The sequence below is a fragment of the Gymnoscopelus braueri genome, assembly GCF_963280865.1.
Source record: "Gymnoscopelus braueri genome assembly, chromosome: 3".
Classification (NCBI taxonomy): Eukaryota; Metazoa; Chordata; class Actinopteri; order Myctophiformes; family Myctophidae; genus Gymnoscopelus; species Gymnoscopelus braueri.
This window is the reverse complement of record NC_137612.1, coordinates 10,890,069-10,910,186: the sequence shown is the minus strand read 5'-3', so window position 1 is coordinate 10,910,186 and position 20,118 is coordinate 10,890,069. Positions and strand designations below refer to the sequence as shown.

General features: G+C 39.7%; 2 protein-coding genes across 2 annotated transcripts in view; both read left to right on the top strand.

Annotated features, from left to right (window-relative positions):
• LOC308082533 (AMP deaminase 2-like) overlaps positions 1–20,118 on the top strand; it is a gene marked incomplete at its 5' end in the record, with an annotated part of 557,360 nt that overhangs the window by 310,301 nt on the left and 226,941 nt on the right. The window lies entirely within an intron of this gene.
• Positions 5,235–19,220, top strand: faim2b (Fas apoptotic inhibitory molecule 2b; the record flags this gene model as incomplete). Its single annotated transcript, XM_080423413.1, has 11 exons — positions 5,235–5,325; positions 7,150–7,217; positions 9,173–9,237; positions 9,995–10,048; positions 10,150–10,200; positions 10,982–11,021; positions 11,148–11,185; positions 11,722–11,809; positions 13,606–13,701; positions 14,790–14,843; positions 19,071–19,220. The coding sequence occupies 11 exons, from the start codon at positions 5,235–5,237 to the stop codon at positions 19,218–19,220; spliced, it is 795 nt and encodes a 264-aa protein (XP_080279539.1).

Sequence of the window (20,118 nt, the reverse complement as noted above, 5' to 3'; positions counted from 1 at the left end):
ACTATGATACTGAATAGAAGAGTAGATTTCTTAGGTGCATTGACAGCACAAATAACATACATAGTATAGTAACTAGTAAGCATAATATATAGTATATACATGTTTATAATCTTTACAATATTGTGTAAGATAAAAGCAGCTCTAAGTCATTTTAAATAGTTCTATATTCAGATTACTATAAAGTGTTTGTGCAGTAACAAGGGATCTCTCCAGCTCTTTAGTGAACATTAAATACATTTTCAGGTGGGACACCAATTTCATACAATCAAAACATAACTCATACAGGATACAGGATAAACAAGTGAAATTAGAAGTGATGAAACACATAAATGATCAGAAACATTGTAACTGCAACACAAAGTGTCTCCTGATTTGAACCCACCTGAACATGTATTTATGTTACTATTCATAAGAGCTGGACAGAGCTGTTAACAAACACTCTATATACTGTAGCATGCTATTACATAGCATGATTATTATCTACAATAGCTATATTATTGGAACATAAAGCTTTAACCTTTTACAGCACCTTTCATTTTCTTTCTCACTGATGTTTTTTCTTGGTTTGTTTCAATGCTGCACTCATTGTAAATTGCTCTGGACTACAGTATCACATCAGCTCATTATCAAACATATAGTAGCTCTTTGTTGATAGGGATATTATTTGTGAATTTAATAAATGAGGGACTGGGGGGGGGCTAAAATGACATCACATCACAACTATCTTCATTATATTGGACTATTTTTGGACGCTTTGTTGAATTCTTGACTGTAATTGGTTAATCAAGAGATTCTGTTCTGCCTTCTTCTACCTTGCTGTGGAAGGCAATAAAATCATTTTCAAATCAATATTCTGTGTCAAATGATTGATTTTTGTTTACAAGTAGCTGTTTAATGAGCAGGACCAATAAGAGAATGTATAAGAATGTCTGTCTATTCAGATCATAGGTTTCACTCTCTCCACTGTTATCTCCACACTTGTATCAGTTGTAGAATGGGGGGGGGGGGGGGGTTTCCGTGGCCAAACACCTACAAGCATCTACAAGCTTGTAGATCTGCTATTTTCAAACATTTTAGTACTTTTACTAGTGGTACTTTAAGTATATTTTGATGCCAATACTTTTGTACTTTTACTCAAGTGACATTTTGAACACAGGCCTTTTACTTGTAACAGAGTAATTGTATATTGTGGTATTGCTATTTTTACTTAAGTAAAATATCTGAGTACTTCTTCCACCACTGCAGATACAGAAAGACATTCGCCTTCGCCCTGGCGGAGACAATAAATGTAGTTCTCACTTAAATTAGTTCACAACGAGGACTGTGGATTATTGTAAGAACAGTATTGTAGAACAGTCATTGTATTGGGCTGACAGGCGGCTGACATCTCTATGGCAAATCTAACCCAAACTAGAAAGGGGTGCTCCGTGCCCGTGGAGCACAAATCTCTGCCAGAGCGGGTTGCCTAGCCAAGCCAAGCCGAGGAAGCTGTGGGGGAAAAAGCATTCTATGACATACCTTTAGCATTTTAGCACCACCATGTGGGCAGAAGTGAAACTGCTTTTGGAGGTGAGTGATATGGAGGCCCCTCAACCTGCCAATCATTTATGTTGATGATACGGTTATAAATGATTGAATCCTGAATCTTTCTGGTACATAATGTTCTTAACCACTGAAGCCCTACATACTACTTAGTTGTAGAATAGAAAAAACTAGATGATCCATATAAACTTCAAAACGTGTCGTGATGCAACACGTTGTGAGCTTGTAGATCTGATATTTCTATTTCTTATTTTGAACATTTTTTAATTAAGCAAATATACATTCTTGTATATTTTTTTCTAAAACATGTTAGCATTTCTGAACAGTTTCTCCTACACTAGCCACTCCTACACTGACATGCCTAAGATAGGGATGCCAGGCAGTGTTGCCATATTTTATGAGAGAAATAAGCAACCAGCTCTAGGAAAACAAGCCCAAAAGAAGCAACTTAGGCCACATAAGCACTTTTGAAAATAGCCGATCTATAAGCTCAGAACGCGTCGCGATCTGAGCTTGTAGATCTGCTATTTTCAAAAACTCTTGCAATAAAATGTGGAATATTTGGAATATTTTTTTAAAACCTTTTAACACAAATGCTGCCTGGCACATTTTTATGAAAATATTTGAGAACCACTGCTGGTATAAATAATAATTAAAACATTTGGAAGCAAGCCTAAAAAAGCAAGTGCACTTTAGAAACAAGCCCAAAAGAACGCAACCCGCAACTACCAATTTCTACAAGGAACTTTACAGAAAACGAAGCCCAAAGTCGCTTATAATAAGCCGACATGGCAACACTGATGCCAGGTTCAAAGAGGTTAAACTACTGATCATCTCATGAGTCTCGTCCGTCTGTTACTAGTTACACAAATACATGATGTCATAGTTTTGCTGGAATTACTCTTAAACCATGACCTACAGTTAGTGCACATACAGTATAAAGACACTATGTAACAGTCACATAAAGGCACTACAGTATGGCAAAGAAACAAATCAGTGCACAGCATGTACAGTACATTGATTGATTGATGTACTTTATTTAGTAAGACGTGAGAACAACAGTACATGGAAGTACAAATTCACAATACAAGGTCTACTAAACTGGTAAGTCTCATAAAGCACTAAACTTGTTTAAAATGAGATACCCACGCACACAAATCATGATGAATGATACATTTAGCTTTCTGATAGGTTCCACTTCCACATTGGGCTGTTGTACAAGTTCTCACATGTCTGTAAAAGTTCAACAACAACAACAACAACAACAACAACAACAACAACAACAACAACAACAACAACAACAACAACAACAACAACAACAACAACAACAACACATTGATAGTAATGTATTTTTTTGTTGTGGTTTATGCAGAACCCAGGGAGAGATGGTTATTTTCAGTCTGTAAGGTTGTGTGATGATTAGAAAAAAAATCCATTAGGAACTTGTGGCCCTTCTTCCAAATACTCATACTTCCTTGTTGTTCCTCTGTGGTGGGACCAGTGTTGTAAAGTAACTAAAGTACCTCTACTCAAGTACTGTACTTAAGTACAATTTTGAGGTACTTATACTTTACTGGAGTATTTCCAATTTTCTGTACTTTTACTTCTACTCCACTACATCTCAGAGGCAAGTATTGTACTTTTTACTCCACTACAATTATTTGAAAACTTTAGTCACTAGTCTGTAGGTTTTGATTATTATTGCAAAACATGTATTAACCACTTCAGCCCTATGCATACTTAGGCTATTGGTAAATAGCAGATCTACAAGCTCACAGCGCTTGCGATGTGTTGTGAGCTTCTGCTATTTTCTGCTATTTTCAAAATATTTTTAATACATTTTGAAACATGTGAAATGGGACATTCTGCAAAATGTGTACTTTTACTTTCAGTACTTAAGTATATTTTAATGCAAATTATTTTGTACTTTTACTCGCGAAAATTTGGAATAGCGGACTTTTATTTGTAACATAATATTTCTACATTGCGTTATTGGTACTTTTACTTAAGTACAAAATGTGAGTAGGCTATGCTTCCACCACTAGGTGGGACCACAGAGTTTTGTAAGTAACACATGTACTCTGCATTATACAGATATGTAACTCACCTCAATCTACTGTACAGCAATGCTGGGAAAGATTAACATGTCGGGGCAACACACTTTTAAATGCTTCTGCTAACACATAAGAAACTGCACCCCTATTCAGTGACAGGAGTGGTACAATCCTGTCTCCAGCTCAATGCCTAGGCCTACAGTACCTGGACATGGCTATAGGGATGACCCACCTCCCTCTGGCAGAGGATAGAGGGGGGGGGGGGGGTGGCAGCAGGATCATCAGAGTTAGAGAAGGATTAACCTCGTGCAGGGCTTTGTAAATTGTTAGTGTAATCCTCCACAGTGAAGACAGAATTAGAAACAGCCATTGTAAGCAACAACACTTCATCCCCACACTGGCTGACAGACAGCAGAGGCTTTGAACTGTACACACTGTGTGAGGACAATTACCAGAAGAAAAACATTTTGCATAACTGGAAATCTAATTATCATCATCATCATCTGACCAGGAGAAGTAGGTCATATCCATGTCATCGTCAGCAGCACCAACATACCTTGTGGTTGTGGAAGACAGTGGAGAAGATAAAGACAACATGACGAAGGGAAAGGTATTTGATTTATTTTTCGATTTATTTGATTTAGATTTGATTTGATTTATTTAGCACCATTTCTTTTTAAACAATACAAAAAAAAACAGTACACAGAATATAGGAGGGAAACGTGGCAGGAGGAGGCAAGAAGTCCAAAGGACTTCTAATACGAGGCCTCTACGAGGTATAACACAATAATAAACATTAGTAGAACATGATTTGCAAACAACAATTAGGCAACAAAGTTGGCATGCATGATTATAAAGAATTACAATTGACATGATTGCAGTATACAAATAAAAATAAATCGGCAACCAGTGGTGTAAAGTTACTAAGTACTGTAAGTACAATTTTGAGGTACTTTTACTTCTACTCTACTACATCTCATAGGCAGCTGAGCTATAAGCTCAGTGAGCTGTTGTCGCGATGCGACACGTGGTGAGCTTGTAGACTGGCTATTTTAGTTAAATATTTTCGTTATTTGAGTTTGTTTTTGTTTTCATTTATAATAATAATCGTGTCAGGGTTAATGTGGTTAGCAGACATTGTTTATTAAATTGTGAAATGATCACGTGATACTGACTGTTTCCTCTTTTGAACGCATGAATACAATTGGAAATATCAATAAAAATAATTTCAAGTGAAATGATCAAACATAAATATCAAACATATCTCTGTCGGGCAGAAACCAAAAGATTAACTTTTCAGGAAATGAAATACAACTCAAGTGGAGTTCGGAGGTTTTTGACCATTCATGTGGAGATAGTTGTTTTGTCCATCATTGATTAGAATGATTAAGTCAGACGAAAAAACCTGAGTTGGAGTTAGGAGGTTTGACCGACAGTTTGAGGATCCATAGGAGGTTTAGTCAGAGGCGCTTTTTAAGGCTTGTCATTGGTTCAATATTTGTCAAACCCACACACAGACGTAAAGGGTGTTCAATAGCACTGATTTATTAAAGAAAATACAAAAGTTGAAATACGGAGACAGGAGGTTTGCGCTCGACAGCGACGATATAGTAAACCAAGTCGCACAGCTGACTAATAATGGCAAACTGTTCACACACTTCACAGGTCAGCGCTGCAAACAAGACGGAAAATGAGCCGCCCACCTATCAAGAGGCCACTGGCACCGCAGGTAAACATACATCTATATGTGTGACACATCCATGTACATGGTACAGTGACTGAGTACAGTCAGTGGTGGAAGAAGTACTCAGATATTTTAAAGATATTAGTAAAAGTAGCAATACCACAATATAAAAGTACTCTGTTACAAGTAAAAGGCCTGTGTTCAAAATGTTACTTGAGTAAAAGTACAAAAGTATTGGCGTCAGAATATACTTAAAGTGCTAAAAGTTAAAGTACTAATGTGAAAATAGCAGATCTACAAGCTCACAACGCGTCGCATCGTGACGCGTTGTGAGCTTGAAGATAGGCTATTTTCAAAAATAGGGCTAAAGTGGTTAATGTATGTTTTATGATATAGCAATTTATATCTGCAAAGTAACTAGTAACTAAAGTTTTCAAATAATTGTAGTGGGGTAAAAGTGCAATATTTGCCTCTGAGATGTAGTGGAGTAGAAGTAAAAGTATTGCAAATTGGAAATACTAAAGTAAAAATTAACTCAAAATTGTACTTAAGTACATGTATGTACTTAGTTACTTTCCACCACTGTGTACAGTATTTTGTAGAAACAAAGTTGTAAAAGCTACATACAGTACAGCGCCTTATCCATCCATTCATCCATCCATCCATCCATCCATCCATCCATCTTAAACCGCTTATCCGGAGTCGGGTAGCGGGGGTCAACAGTTCAAGCAGAGAGCTCCAGCCTTCCCTCTCCTGGAGCAACATTAGCCACTTCCTCCTGGGGGATCCCGAGGCGTTCCCAGGCCAGTGTGGAGACGTAATCCTCCCCATCTGGTCATTGGTTTGCCCCGGGGTCTCCTCCTCCCAGTGGGGCGTGCAGTGAGGACCTCCCTATAGGGAGACGCTCGGGAGGCATCCGTACTAGATGCCCGAACCGCTTAAAAGCTGGCTCCTTTCCAAGTGAAGGAGCAGCGGTTCTACTCCCGAGTCTCTCGCGGATGACTGAACTTCTCACCCTATCTCTAAGGGAGAGGCCGGCCACCCATCTTGAGAAAACTCATTTCGGCCGCTTGTATCCACGACCTTATTCTTTCGGTCATGACCCACACTTCAAAATGTAAGCCGATGGGGAGCACGGGAGTAAACAAAGGCCCACAAACCACGACACCAGTCACTTAGGCTGAAAATCTATCAATCAAGTTAGATTGTTATGAAAACAAACAGTCTGTTTAAACATCTCCCCAGGGTGATTGTGTGTGATTTTTAATTATGTAAACTAGACCGGTGCGCGGGTGCGCACAGGCCTACTCGGGAACGATGCAAGTTGGAAATGCAGAGTACCCGTTGAACCCGTGTGTCTGTCTGTCTGTGTCCCATTCATGCCCATATATGGAGTTCTGTGTCAGTCATGACCAAATATGTGGAGTACCCTGGCATCATAAAATATGAAATATATATCTATATTTTTTGGAGATGCACTGATCCGACCGACTAACCACTCGTCACGTCACTGTCTTGGGTCCTCTGCGATAGGCGCGCCAATTATGAAGTCGGTCGGGGCGGGCAGAGCGGTCACATTGGTGGTTTTGGACAACCAGATCTCCATATATGGGTGTATCGGTTGGATCGGGCGGTGGGAAGGTTCTCGAGAACGAGAACTACAGACGGGACACACAGACAGGGATTCTGTGCATTTAATTCATAATTTATGATTTTCATCTTCGTATGTTGTGGTGTGAAAAGTACAGCATTCGTTTTTGAAATAGTGGAGTGAAAGTCAAAGATACTCATATAAAGTACAGATACTCTGTACAATTTACTCAAGTACATTATTCAAGTAAAATGCATGTGTTTGTCCTGTTCTGCCAGGCTATGAGGAGATGCAGGTCCAGTTCTCGTGGGATGACGCGCAGGTCAGGAGACTCTTCATCAGGAAGGTACGGAACCTTAACCACTTTCATTGAGGGGTCCCCCAGGGGTCTATACTTGGTCGCCTCCTTTTTTTCATAACAGGGATGCTAGGGCATTGGTTCTCAAAGTGGGGTCCAGGGACCCCCTGGGGTCCTTAGGGGGGTTCCAAGGGGTTCCAGGGGGTCCCCAGCAAAAGTATTACACAGCATCACAATAATTCTAACCACTCAATCCATTTATATGTTGGCTATTCAAAGATATCAGATGTACAACCTCAAAGCGCGTCACTATTTTTGAAAATATTTGAAAAATACCGAAAATCTTCTCTTCTGGTGGTCCCTGGCACAAAACGTTTTCAGATGGGGGGACTGCGGCCAAATACATATGAATTTGGGGGTCCTTGCCATGAAAAGGTTTGAGAACCACAGGGGTTCATAAAAGATCTAGTGGAACAAGTTACACACATTAGAGACCAAGTTGAAGCTCTATTCTTATCGTTGCTATAGACTATAGAGCGTGCCAAAAATCCTGAAGGGGGCGTCAACAAGTGTCTTTTGGTAGCAGCGGACATCTTTGAGGGGTATAAACCAGGTTGACTTAACATTGCCCAAAACAAACATGTCTGCGCTACTATGCCACGCCCCCCCCCCCGTGGTGACGACGCGTTGGTACGCTCTAGAGTGTTTGTTCAGTAACAGGGTTTGATCCCCATCTCTACAGCTCTTAAATAAACAGATAATACCTTTTCAGGGGGGACACCAATTTGCATCCAATCAGGAGAAAGAACCGATTTATCAGCTTCAATTTTCTAATTTTTTGTTTAGTTTTATCACTTTCAATTGCATATGTTTATTCTGTATCCTATGAATTCTCTCTCTCTCTCTTGACTGGATGAAAGTGGTATCCCAACCTGAAAATGTATTTTCTGTCAATTAAAGAGCTGCATAGACACCCCTCTTACTGAACAAACACTCTAGCAATGATTGCTATGGGAACATATAACACAAAAGCAATGATAGCTATATAACACAAAATAATATGACTTAGCCTACTGCATCTTTGATTAGTAAAAATGTATAATAATGCATAATTGCCAACATTGTTTTGATGCTTATCCTTTATCTTAAATGTATCTGTCCGGCTGTTAATTTAACACACAAGAATGTACATATGACAGGTACATTTGGTTCCATGTGTACACTCTTTAGAATTTTAATGATGCGTAGCTTGCGAGCTATAGTTCAGGCAGATACACTCGAGAGGTGTACACGCATGTGTAGCACTTTGTGGGCGATGTTGTATGTGACGTGTGAAGCAGCCGACCAAATTGGCGTTCTACTTAAGCTCACCTGATGCACTTCCTCTTGCTGTCACTGAATGTTGTATGTCTCTGTGTTTGCTCCCACCACCACCCCAGCACCACCAGTAGGAGCTGCTTTCCCTAAGGGTTCTGTTTTCCCCTGGGGAGGGGTGTTTGTTATAGATGTATCTATAAATGCTCTTAAATGGTTGTATGCTAATGTGCTGAACAAGGAGTTATGTATAACAGAGCCTGAACGCCAAGATCAATTATAATAATTCACACTCATTTACATTTTGTAAATAAAATGTTCTCAATCTATTCGTGAGTTATCTGACGGAATTAATTGTAATGTGTGTGTGTGTGTGTGTGTGTGTGTGTGTGTGTGTGTGTGTGTCTGTGTGTGTGCGTGTGCGTGTGCGTGTGCGTGCGTGTGGGTGTGGGTCTGTGCGTGTGCGTGCGTGCGTGCGCGCGCGCGTGCGTGCGTGCGTGCGTGTGTGTGTGTGTGTGTGTGTGTGTGTGTGTGTGTGTGTGTGTGTGTGTGTGTGTGTGTGTGTCTGTGCGTGTGCGTGTGCGTGTGCGTGCGTGTGGGTGTGGGTCTGTGCGTGTGCGTGTGCGTGTGCGCGCGCGCGTGTGTGTGTGTGTGTGTGTGTGTGTGTGTGTGTGTGTGACCTCCGCCAGGTCTATGCCATCCTGATGGTACAGCTGTTGGTGACGGTGGGAATCGTTGCCCTCTTCACATTCTGGTAAATGTTCCAACATCTACTGTAGTGTTTCTTCACTTCTCTGTTAGCAGGAGGAACAATTACAATGTACAGTATAGTTACTGCTGGTGAATGTTCAAAATGCACGTCGTGACTCTAGAATTTGTACTGTACATTCATACAGTACATAAGAGCAGGGGGTCTTCAACGTTTTTCAGGCCAACGACCTGAGAGAGATGAAGCAGAGACCCCCCCGCTACATATTGTATAACATTGTGTTGCATATTAAACTTTTTCATAGAGTTCAGATAGCTTTATAGACACATTATCTTATATTAACATATTAATATGTTGGATTCATGCTTATGTATATTTTCAGACCTTTTAAACCCTCAATATTTAGTCAACTTGACATTTGGCTCTGTACTTTGTCTGCTCTTTTCCCCTCAACACCAAGGCCTAGGTCACACAGTTAAAACAAGCGCTTTATGGCTGCCTTATGCCTTATGTGAGGCATAAGGCATAACTGTTTTAAATGTGTGAAATACGGTCCTACTCTCCGAAAATAGCCGATCTACAAGCTCACAATGCCTCGCGCTGCGAGGCATTGTGAGCTTGTAGATCGGCAATGTTCCCCCATCACACAAAGACATTGTGGACCCCTGGAGTAACTGTGAGGACCCCCTAGGGGTCCCGGACCGCCTGTTGAATACCCCTGCAGAAGAGTAACTGACTCTCTCTCTCTCTCTCTCTCTCTCTCTCTCTCTCTCTCTCTCTCTCTCTCTCTCTCTCTCTCTAGTGCACCAGTGAGGTACTATATACAAACTCACCCCGGGTTGTATTCACTTGCAAAGTAAGTGAGGACACCTCACCATGCAAATTATAAAGCCCCAAATGTATGGTGTTACGGATTGCAACTTTAATCATACCCCCCCCCCCCCCCTCTTCCAACAGCCTAACGTTCCTGGCCACCTACATTGCGTTGTCCTGCTGCGGAGATCTGAGGTAAACATTTCCTTCCAACCTAGAGATATCAATAAACAATAATAAATGCACCATGTATCAACATGTTGAATACAGAAGTGATTCTCAAACATTGAGAACATGTTAAAGACATTAAAATGTAAATGTATTTGGCCGTGGACCCTGAAAAGATTTTGTGCCAATGACCCCCATAAGAGAAGATTGTGTATTTAAGAACCTTCAAATGTTTGGGTTTTTCTATTCAAGATTTTTCAAAAGGTTTTCAAAATAAAGATATGTACAAGCTCACAACTGTGATCTTATAGATAGGCTTGTTTCGAATAGCTAATACGTATACATTACATATGGATAAGGTTAAAGTGATCAAACTGATTTTGATGCTAGATTATGAACTACTTTGGCTTGGGGACCCCCTAGAACAGTGGTTCTCAAACTTTTTTCAAGTCAAGGACCCCCAAATCATATTTGGCCACAGACACCCATCTGAAAATGTGTTGTGTTAGGGACCCCCTGAAGAGAAGATGTACGTAAAGAAAAATCTAAATGATTCAAAATCTTCCAAACGGTTTAGATATTTTTCAGAATAATTCGAAAAAAGCAGATGTTGGTGACAGACTGTGAGCTTGGATATCTGCTATTTTTTAATGGCCAACATTATGAATGGAGAAAGTGGTAAAAATGATTGTGATGCTATATTAACCACTGGATGACAGACATAACACTGTGACCACTGTGGGTGGTAGATTAGTACTGAACTCAGAGTCTGTTATTGAACCTTGCATTTTCTTGTCTTTTTTAACAGGAGACAGCACCCCACTAATATCATCCTGTTAATTATCTTTGTGAGTATGCATCAGTTATCAGTCATTAACATTAAACAATAGGGCCATTGTATTGTATGGCATGGCATGGCATGGCATCGTATCGTATCGTATCGTATTGTAATCACTTTCTTTCGTCCCTCACAGACTTTGAGCTTGGCTTTCATTATGGGTTTCATGTCAAGGTAAATGAACGATGTGTGTGTGTGTGTGTGTGTGTGTGTGTGTGTGTGTGTGTGTGTGTGTGTGTGTGTGTGTGTGTGTGTGTGTGTGTGTGTGTGTGTGTGTGTGTGTGTGTGTGTGTGTGTGTGTGTGTGTGTGTGTGTGTGTGAGATAGAGACAGACAGACAGACAGACAGACAGACAGACAGACAGACAGACAGACAGACAGACAGACAGACAGACAGACAGACAGACAGACAGACAGACAGACAGACAGACAGACAGACAGACAGAGACAATGATATTTGAACATATGTTTTGCCTACACTGTACACAGCTCTGTCTTATTTGTATTAGTTTTTCTTTCATACTTTCTTTGGCAATGTATGTTTACCATGTCAATAAAGAGAGAGACCGAGAGACAGAAAGACAGAGACAGAGAGAGAGAGAGAGAGAGAGAGAGAGAGAGAGAGAGAGAGAGAGAGAGAGAGAGAGAGAGAGAGAGAGAGAGAGAGAGAGAGAGAGAGAGTGTTCAACAGTGTGCTCTCTCTACCTACAGCTTCTACAACACCAAGTCAGTGATGCTGTGCGTCGGAATCACAGCTCTGGTGTGTCTGTCAGTCACCCTGTTCAGCTTCCAGAGCAAAGTGAGCCTTTATTTATTTATCTCTCACTCTTATCACTTCAAACTCCATATAATGTATGTATCTCTCACTCTTATCACTTCAAACTCCATATAATGTATGTATCTCTCACTCTTATCACTTCAAACTCCATATAATGTATTTATCTCTCACTCTTATCACTTCAAACTCCATATAATGTATGTATCTCTCACTCTTATCACTTCAAACTCCATAATGTATGTATCTCTCACTCTTATCACTTCAAACTCCATATAATGTATTTATCTCTCACTCTTATCACTTCAAACTCCATATAATGTAATGTATCTCTCACTCTTATCACTTCAAACTCCATATAATGTATGTATCTCTCACTCTTATCACTTCAAACTCCATATAATGTATTTATCTCTCACTCTTATCACTTCAAACTCCATATAATGTATGTATCTCTCACTCTTATCATTTCAAACTCCATATAATGTATGTATCTCTCACTCTTATCATTTCAAACTCCATATAATGTATGTATCTCTCACTCTTATCACTTCAAACTCCATATAATGTATGTATCTCTCACTCTTATCATTTCAAACTCCATATAATGTATGTATCTCTCACTCTTATCACTTCAAACTCCATATAATGTATGTATCTTTCACTCTTATCATTTCAAACTCCATATAATGTATGTATCTCTCACTCTTATCACTTCAAACTCCATATAATGTATGTATCTCTCACTCTTATCATTTCAAACTCCATATAATGTATGTATCTCTCACTCTTATCATTTCAAACTCCATATAATGTATGTATCTCTCACTCTTATCATTTCAAACTCCATATAATGTATGTATCTCTCACTCTTATCACTTCAAACTCCATATAATGTATGTATCTCTCACTCTTATCACTTCAAACTCCATATAATGTATTTATCTCTCACTCTTATCACTTCAAACTCCATATATAATGTATTTATCTCTCACTCTTATCATTTCAAACTCCATAATGTATGTATCTCTCACTCTTATCACTTCAAACTCCATATAATGTATGTATCTCTCACTCTTATCACTTCAAACTCCATATAATGTATGTATCTCTCACTCTTATCACTTCAAACTCCATAATGTATGTATCTCTCACTCTAATCACTTCAAACTCCATATAATGTATGTATCTCTCACTCTTATCACTTCAAACTCCATAATGTATGTATCTCTCACTCTAATCACTTCAAACTCCATAATGTATGTATCTCTCACTCTAATCACTTCAAACTCCATATAATGTATGTATCTCTCACTCTTATCACTTCAAACTCCATATAATGTATGTATCTCTCACTCTTATCACTTCAAACTCCATATAATGTATGTATCTCTCACTCTTATCACTTCAAACTCCATAATGTATGTATCTCTCACTCTTATCACTTCAAACTCCATATGATGTATGTATCTCTCACTCTAATCACTTCAAACTCCATATAATGTATGTATCTCTCACTCTTATCACTTCAAACTCCATATAATGTATGTATCTCTCACTCTAATCACTTCAAACTCCATATAATGTATGTATCTCTCACTCTTATCACTTCAAACTCCATATAATGTATGTATCTCTCACTCTTATCACTTCAAACTCCATATAATGTATGTATCTCTCACTCTTATCACTTCAAACTCCATATAATGTATGTATGAAAAGTAACAGTTTTGCACATACTGTATGAGGTTTCCACCCGACAGATAGGATAGGATCAGAACAACGGGTGTGGTCGTTGACACTGTGGGTGTGTGTTTCAGATTGACTTCACGTCGTGCCAGGGCGTTCTGTTCTGCATGTGCATGAGCATGCTGTTCTGTGCCATCGCCATGGCCATCGTCGTACCTTTTGGATACGTAAGTTCACCTCATCATCATTCACCTGTTTTACATGCCTTCAACATACTGAATTACAGTGGTGGAAAAAGTACTCACATTTCTTACTTAAAAGGTAGGGTAAGTTAAGTTATTTGCAATTATTCAAATAATTGCAAAATGGGTAATAGTAATCATTGCTATAGAGTGTTTGTTCAGTAAGAGGAGTCTCCCATATTTCTCCAGCTCTTTATTTAAACAGAAAATGCATTTTCAATGCTCTCTCCTGATTGGCTTGAATGTTGTCACCTACCTGAAAATGTACTAAATTCTCTTTACTTAAGAGCTGGAGAGACCCATGTGACTGAACAAACACTCAGTAGCAATGATTACTATCAGAATATAGTACTTTAACCTTTTTAACAAACAAAAAAGGAATCCAAAAAATATCACTTAGGTAAAAGTATCAATACTGCAATGTAGAAATACAAAAGAATTTGCTTGATGAAAAGTACAAATGTATTGGTATCAAAATGTACTTAAAGTACTAAAAGTAAAAGTACTCGTTATGCAGAAGGTCCCATTTCACAAGTTTTCAAATGCATAAAATGGATACAAATCTTTTGAAAATTTTCAATGCCGAAATGTATATACAGTAGGGCTGAAGTGGTTAATGTATGTTTTGTAATAATAATCAAAATCTACAAAGTAACTAGTAACTAAAGTTTTCAAATAACTGTAGTGGAGTAAAAGTACAATATTTCCTTTTGAGATGTAGTGGAGTAGAAGTAAAAGTATTGGAAATTGGAAATAGTACAAATTACCTCAGGATTGTACTTAAGTACAGTACTTGAGAACATGTACTTAGTTACTTTCCACCACTGCGTATACTTAAGTATAGCAGGATGTCGGGTCATCATCGCTGTCTGTCTGCACATGTGTGGCAGTCACAATACCTAAGGTAACATCGGGTCTAAATATAGAGTTGCCTTATGTACACTAAGGTGTCTCTGAGTGGAAAACGGATTAGCCTTTCATAATCTTGAAGGTAATCTAGAAAAGTGCATGGTCTCCTGTCCTTACATCAGTAATGTGCTTAGTCATGCATCTTTTCCCTTGTTTTTCCACAGGTGCCCATGATGCACGCCATCTATGCTACTATAGGAGCCATGCTCTTCACTCTGGTGAGAACCAAACACCTATTGTAGCTGCACTTTAAAGGGATAGTTCACCCCCCAACAAAAATATTTTTTCTATTGATTAGTCACCCCATGGAGACTTGAATTCATGGATATTTTTTTAGTTTTTTAGTCGTATTCCTAAGCCAATAACTTGATGACCGGCGGACCGGTAGGCAGCAGTTCCGGTAGGCAGCAGTTCCGGTCATCAAATTATTGGCTTATGTAGCATATGTGAAGGAGCCATTCTACCTTTGTGCCTTTAAGCCTGGTGTGGGCTGGTTCGTTCACCTTGAGGGGGTTGCCGTGGCAACCAGCAGGTTCATATAGGCACAGGTGCAACAAGCCACTTAATGATGGCATGGTTTGGGTACACAGGAGATCACACTTTTTTTACCGTTCTTAAATGCATTAACAAAACCTTGCTGTAATTTTCCTGTTATAATGAATACATGGGAACCTCACCCAACAGCAGTCTTTGGTTTGGAAATTCTATTGATTTGAAATGCGTCAAAAACGGATATTCCTGCACCCAGCCGAGTGGCGAAATGTTTGTTTGAAATCGTCACTACAATATGCTTAGTGTGAACAAAGAAAAAAAAAAAAGAAGTGTAGTGTTTAGTGTTAATTGGGGGGAAATGAGTGTGTGGCTGCTGTCGTTTGGCCTAGCCGTCCTGGTAGGACAAACTTCATTCAATTTGGGTTCCGCTTAGTTGGCTCGCCATCATGATTCTTTTTCTTATCATGTGGAAAAGAAACCTTAGCCTGGTAAACCCTCCCTCCGGAAATCTCATTTCTATTTGATTCCTGGAGTGAGTCTGGCCTGATCCGCCTTTCTGCAATATTGGCTGTGTATGCCAAACGGCCGAGCCTATCAGCGTCGTCACTCATCGTTCTGTGATTGACAGCTTACGTTGGCCAATCAGGTGGCGAGTTTGAGTGAGCCCAAAACACGAACGGCAGCCATCTTTTTCTTGTGCGGCCAATTCTCCGCTATTTTTTTACTTCAAAAAGCTCTCTAACTAATTTACTTATAAGATATCGTTTGGATAGAATTTAGTTGTTTAACTTCATATATGTGGTCAATTAATCATGACAAAGCCTATTTAAAAATAAAAATTTAGAGAACCGGTAGGGGCGGGCAGTGACACCATTCTATCCGAATAAGGCAACCCATTTTGGGTATGGCTGTCTCAAAAGTCCCGTCGCGTCACATTAAGACTGGTGAACTGCTGATTGGCTGAAGGGGAAAAATTATCATTGGCTGAAGGGGTTGTCAGTCAACGGTATTACTCCCGCCCAACTCCAGCACAGCCAATATTGCAGAAAGGCGGATCAGGCCAGACTCACTCCTGAAATCAAATGGAAATGAGATTTCCGGAGGGAGGGTTTACCAGGCTAAAGAAACCTGGCCAATTCAATCAGATTCACTCAGTCACAGCCAGCAGGTCAATCAGTTTTGATGGAAGTCTGCAGCAGCTTCAGAGTGGTGTTGCTTACCCTACTCCGACAGTCAGGCTGACTCTGTTTTATAGGGTGTGGCTGTGTCTTGCAGTGATTGCCAATAGGCTCTATGGACAGCAGCCATATTGTGAAGACATTCACAGGTGTTACCAATGATACTAATGAAGGCTCTGTTCCATTCTGATCAAACAGAGTCAGGGTGTTGATATTATGCATGTCGACTCACTGGAAACATTTTGCTACACCAGTGGGACAAAAACTTGGGTCCAGGGACCCTCATGGTTCTTTGAGGGGTTTTCAAATGGCCCCTTACGGGTGTGTAACTCTGAGAGTGTACAAATTATTTCATTTGAACACTCTCAGAGTTACGGGGGTCGTGGAAATTGTGTGTGTGTGTGTGTGTGTGTGTGTGTGTGTGTGTGTGTGTGTGTGTGTGTGTGTGTGTGTGTGTGTGTGTGTGTGTGTGTGTGTGTGTGTGTGTGTGTGTGTGTGTGTGTGTGTGTGTGAGATAGAGACAGACAGACAGACAGTGTGTGTGTGTGTGTGTGTGTGTGTGTGTGTGTGTCTCAGCAGTGACACACACAGCAGTGACACAGTATGACACAGTATTTGAAACGTGTATTTTGAAACCTGGGTTACATCTAGGAATGCGACAAAAACAAAACAAATATCCATGAATTCAAGTCTCCATGGGGTGACTAATCCATAGATATAGGCTGAATTAGCCAAGCTTGTAGATCGGCTATTTTCTTGGAGAGCTTGTAGATCAGCAATTTTCGGTTACAAACTGCTAAATTAAATGCTGTGTGTATTGTGTATTATCCACTTAAAAAACCCTATACTGTACTTTAATGTACATCAAATAGCGAAAATATCAGATCTACAGTACAAAGGTCCAATTACAATCTATGGCTCTGAGATGTATTCTAAAGTAACCTATTGAAAAACGGAAATACTCAAGTAAAGTAAAGCAGCTCAAAATGGTAGCACTTAAAGGACGATCTCACCCATTTTCAACCTATCTTCATATAAGGTCCTCACTAATGCTCATGATAAAATGTTTAAAACAAATTAACGCGTGAACAATGGCTTCCATTCATTATAGCATGCTAACTTTCCAGGAATAGAAAGCCTTGCAGTTTCTAATTAGCTTGGATTCGCCATTGATGATGTCACTGGTAGTCCACAGCCCCCCTCTAAGACACAGACTGAGTAGACAAAAATGGTACCATTAAATAATGACCATTAATTAGTTTAATAGTTTTTTTTTCTCCAGACGTTTCATACACTGTAATCGTCAAAAAGAAAACATTTTCCCGGGAAAAAAAAGGAATAGACTGAAGCCTAAGCTTATTACGTCTACCCTTTTGTTATTTAGCTTTCAGTAGCATAAAATAAACATCTTGTCCCAGCAGTGGCGTCCCCAGGATTTACATTTAGGGCAGGCGAGATTTTTCGCCTCCCCTCGTCCCCCCCGTCTCTATTACCCCCAAAAAAGACATTTCTACTCAATCAAAAATCGGCGATCAAAAATCGGGTGAAAGTGTCCGTTTTCAAGATGTTTTGGCCATTATCTCTGGAACAGAAGGTCCAATCTGCTCAGTTCAAATCTGGTTGGATGCGTGACTTTGAGGACATTAAGCACGCTATGACACCTTTTCGGGTTATTTGGGTTTTTTAGGGGAGGCGAGATCTTAGTTGGGCAGGCGACCGCCTGCCCTGCCTCTACAGTGGCTACGCCACTGTGTCCCAGTATAATACAACAATTCATGTAACTAATTACCAATCAACAATACAATGATAAAAAATATGATAGTACAAATTTCTCTTCCTTAAAACAATATTGCAAATAATAACAACAATTTTAATAACATTTAATAAAAGTCAAATTCTTTAACCAATAGTACCTATATAGCTATCTATTGCTTGTTTCGAATGAGGACCAATTATATGAAGATTAGGTTGAAAATGGCTGAAGTCATTAAAAGGAACCCTGGCTACGAAGCCAAATATGCCTTAAAGGGATAGTTCACCCAAAACATTACTTATTTTCTATCAATTACACACCCCATTGAATTCCTGGAGATTTTTTAGGTTTTATTGCATTCCTGAGCCAATAATTTGATGACCGGCGGAAAGATTCTAATGTATCCGGTAGGAGACACAAAGGAGTCTCTCTGAGTCTCCTACCGGAAATACACCCGGGTCATCAAATGATTGGCGTAAAAAAAAACAAATCTCCATGAATTCAAGGCTTCACGGGGTGTGTAATTGATAGAAAATAAGTCATTTCTTGGGTGAACTACTCCTTTAATACATTACAATGGTCCTCTATAACTAAAATGTAAAATTAAAAACACCTTCAATATTGTATTTATTTTTTGATATAGTTCATCTTTCACTCAGGAGGGGCAATGCCCCGTCGCAAGTTGATGATGTCATTTGCCCATAATAATGTTTTTTTTTTGCACATGCAGTCCATAAATTCCATAGAGGTGCACCACACATGGACAAATGACATCATCAACTTGCGACGGGCATTGCCCCTACTGAGTGAAAGATTAACTGTTTCTAAAATAAATAAATTTAAGGTGTTTTAATTTTTAAATTTTAGTTATAGAGGGCTAATTATTAATGTATTAAGGCATATTTGGCTTATTAGCCAGGGATCTGTTAAATACAGTACTTGAGTAAAGGTATACATTCCACTGCTGGTTTAACGTGGTCTCTCTCCCTCTCCTCTCTCTCTCCTCTCCTCTCCATCAACAGTTCCTTGCGTTCGACACACAGCTGCTCATAGGGAACAAGCGCTACACGCTGAGCCCGGAGGAGTACATCTACGCCACGCTCAACATCTACCTGGACATCATCTACCTGTTCAGCTTCATGCTGGCCTGCTTTGGAGGAGGCCGCGAATGAAACCAATGTAACCACATGAACCCTAGTGTCCTATTCTGGGGGCGAAAATGTCATTAGCCCCTCAACGAGCTCACAACACGTCGCATTGCGACGTGTTGTGAGCTCGTTGATGGGCTAATGACTATTTACGCCGAAGACATTTGGTGTAGAGGGAAATACTAGCGGACCTAGTATAGAGCCCTGAGGTCCCCCAACCTCAGTCAGCTATGGTTTAAAGTCATACTGTGTCATCAATTAAACAAATCTTATTTTTTATATATAATCTTTCACTGGTATATTTTTTCACAATAACCATTCCACCTAAAGGTGTTCTTTTTAAAACATATTCTCTAAACATAATTTTTTGTCGCGAGTGTCTGCCCCCGACACTTGCGGGCAAAAGGACGCAGGCACCGGCAATGTGTTTATTTATTTATTCATGTATTTTAAAGTTTAAAAGAGTCCGCAAACCTGAGGAAGGTCTACACGACCGAAACGTTGTTTCTGTAATACAACTTCTCTTGAACTTGCGAGTGGCAGTGTGCGGGTATAATCTTTCCAGATTCACCTATACTGTCTTTTAAAGTTAAAACACAGGGCTACCGTTTCTGACCACGCTGTCGCTGCTTTCCAAAATATCCTCGGCGCTAGGACCCTGTGACACTTAGTTTTAGAGCGACACCTCCGTAGTTTTGTTTCGAACTGAATTCTGGGAATTGCGGTTCAATTCAAAGAGACGCTCCAATGACAAAGGAGCTACCAGAGCTGTCGCCAAATAGACTACTAAAAATCTATGTTTAAACAGTGTGACTTTAACGTACTGTATTTCTTTGTCATAGTGTGTGTGCCCCACACCCTCAGGAGAGGTTTTGTTGAAATGTCTCATGTTTCGATGTGCGTCCATAAGCGAACAAAATGA